We start from the raw sequence: 1,470 nt of genomic DNA, 5'->3' as shown, positions 1-1,470 counted from the left end.
GCTACAGGTGTGTATCGGCGGTCTGAATCTGAAGCGTGTCCTCTGTGCTCTCAGCGGTTCGTTCCAGCGACCCCTTCGTGGAGATCAACCTGGACGAGCCGGTCTGCTGCGACCAGCTGCTCACCAGCCCTGAAGCTCCGTCATCAGTCCTCCCCTTCTCTCCGTTCTCCTTCTCCTCCTCCTCCTAGCATCTCCACCTCCACGCTGGAGCCAAACTGAACCTTCTTGGTGTCAAACTAAACCGTCTGTTCGGTACTTCTTGTTTTTGAAAGGTTGCTTTGATCCACTAATCTTCTCGTGTTCTGTTTTTTACACCAACACACTTTAAAACAACATTTAACTCAAACTGAAGCCATCATGTAGGTACGATGTGTTTGTAATCTGATATCAGAGACAGTACTCTGCTGTAGGAGTAATCTGATTACAGTGGTGTTAGAGTCACTCGGGGCTCTGCTGTTTCCTCACACCAGAAGAATCTCTTCAGTCAGTAAACGATAGTTCCTGTAGAGACTGTTTCTGTTCAAACACTTTCACACGTTTGTAACGTTTCTGTTTAATCTCAGACGCGTTGGCTTTTATCTGCTGTTTTTAGCAGCAGCTCTTCTCCTACTTGTTACTCTTGATAGAAACTGACCAGAAACACATGAATGAACGTCTTAACGCAGCGTTTGGCTCGATTCAGGAAACGACACAAACAGGAGCTTCTGGTCACATGACGGCCCACGCTGATTAAAAACACGATTAATAATGATGATGTCTGCCTGAAAGGAGAAAGCCACGACCTGCTGGTTCACTGTTAGACTGATGTTCAGGCGTTTGTTTCTATGTTTGTGTTGAAATAAATTTGAATTTGGTTTCAAAATAAAACTGAACTTTGTTGATTCTTGTCCTCGTGTTGTCCTCTGCTGTGGTGAAGACCTCTGATACAGACGTGTGTCAGGCTGAGCTGATGAAGACGATCAGAACGTGCAGCAGCTCTTCTCCACCAGGTGGCGCCATCAAACCACTGAACAGGCTGATAGAGAACTCCAGCTGCACTTTCCTCATTCATCAGGAATCATCTCAAACCACCAGACAGGTTGTTCTTCACTCTAAACCTGCTGCAGAACCAACAGTCAGACCAGATCCAACAGCTTCACCGGCCGTCGGACTGGACGTCCCGGTTCTGTTTACCAGCTGTCTGACTGGACGTCCCGGTTCTGTTTACCAGCTGTCTGACTGGACGTCCCGGTTCTGTTTACCAGCTGTCTGACTGGACGTCCCGGTTCTGTTCCACCAGGACATCCAGTCACAGTCTGAATCGTTTGTCATGAAGGATCTTTGTTTTGAGTGAATTATTCTTTCAGTGTTCAACCAGAACATCACACTTTAAACAGTCCATGACCCGGTGCAGGTGAGACTGACCAGAACCAGGCTGAAGCTGTGATTTACGGATCAGTTCGTGTCCCTGAAGCAGACGCTGGTCTGCAG

The 1,470-nt window shown here is 47.6% G+C and overlaps 1 protein-coding gene across 2 annotated transcripts in view; it reads left to right on the top strand.

Moving 5' to 3' along the window:
* LOC103362413 (flocculation protein FLO11) overlaps positions 1-881 on the top strand; it is a 7,516-nt gene extending 6,635 nt beyond the window's left edge. For both annotated transcript variants that reach the window (XM_008288761.1, XM_008288760.1), the window contains exon 10: positions 55-881. In XM_008288761.1, the coding sequence (XP_008286983.1) occupies positions 55-188 (134 nt within the window). In that variant the 3' untranslated portion in view covers positions 189-881. The remainder of the gene's footprint in view (positions 1-54) is intronic.
* The last annotated feature ends 589 nt before the right edge of the window (positions 882-1,470 follow it).

The sequence above is a fragment of the Stegastes partitus genome, unplaced genomic scaffold, assembly GCF_000690725.1.
Source record: "Stegastes partitus isolate 25-593 unplaced genomic scaffold, Stegastes_partitus-1.0.2 Scaffold573, whole genome shotgun sequence".
NCBI classification, from domain to species: Eukaryota; Metazoa; Chordata; class Actinopteri; family Pomacentridae; genus Stegastes; species Stegastes partitus.
The sequence above is the reverse complement of the archived record's forward strand: the minus strand, read 5'-3'. Positions and strand labels throughout refer to the sequence as shown.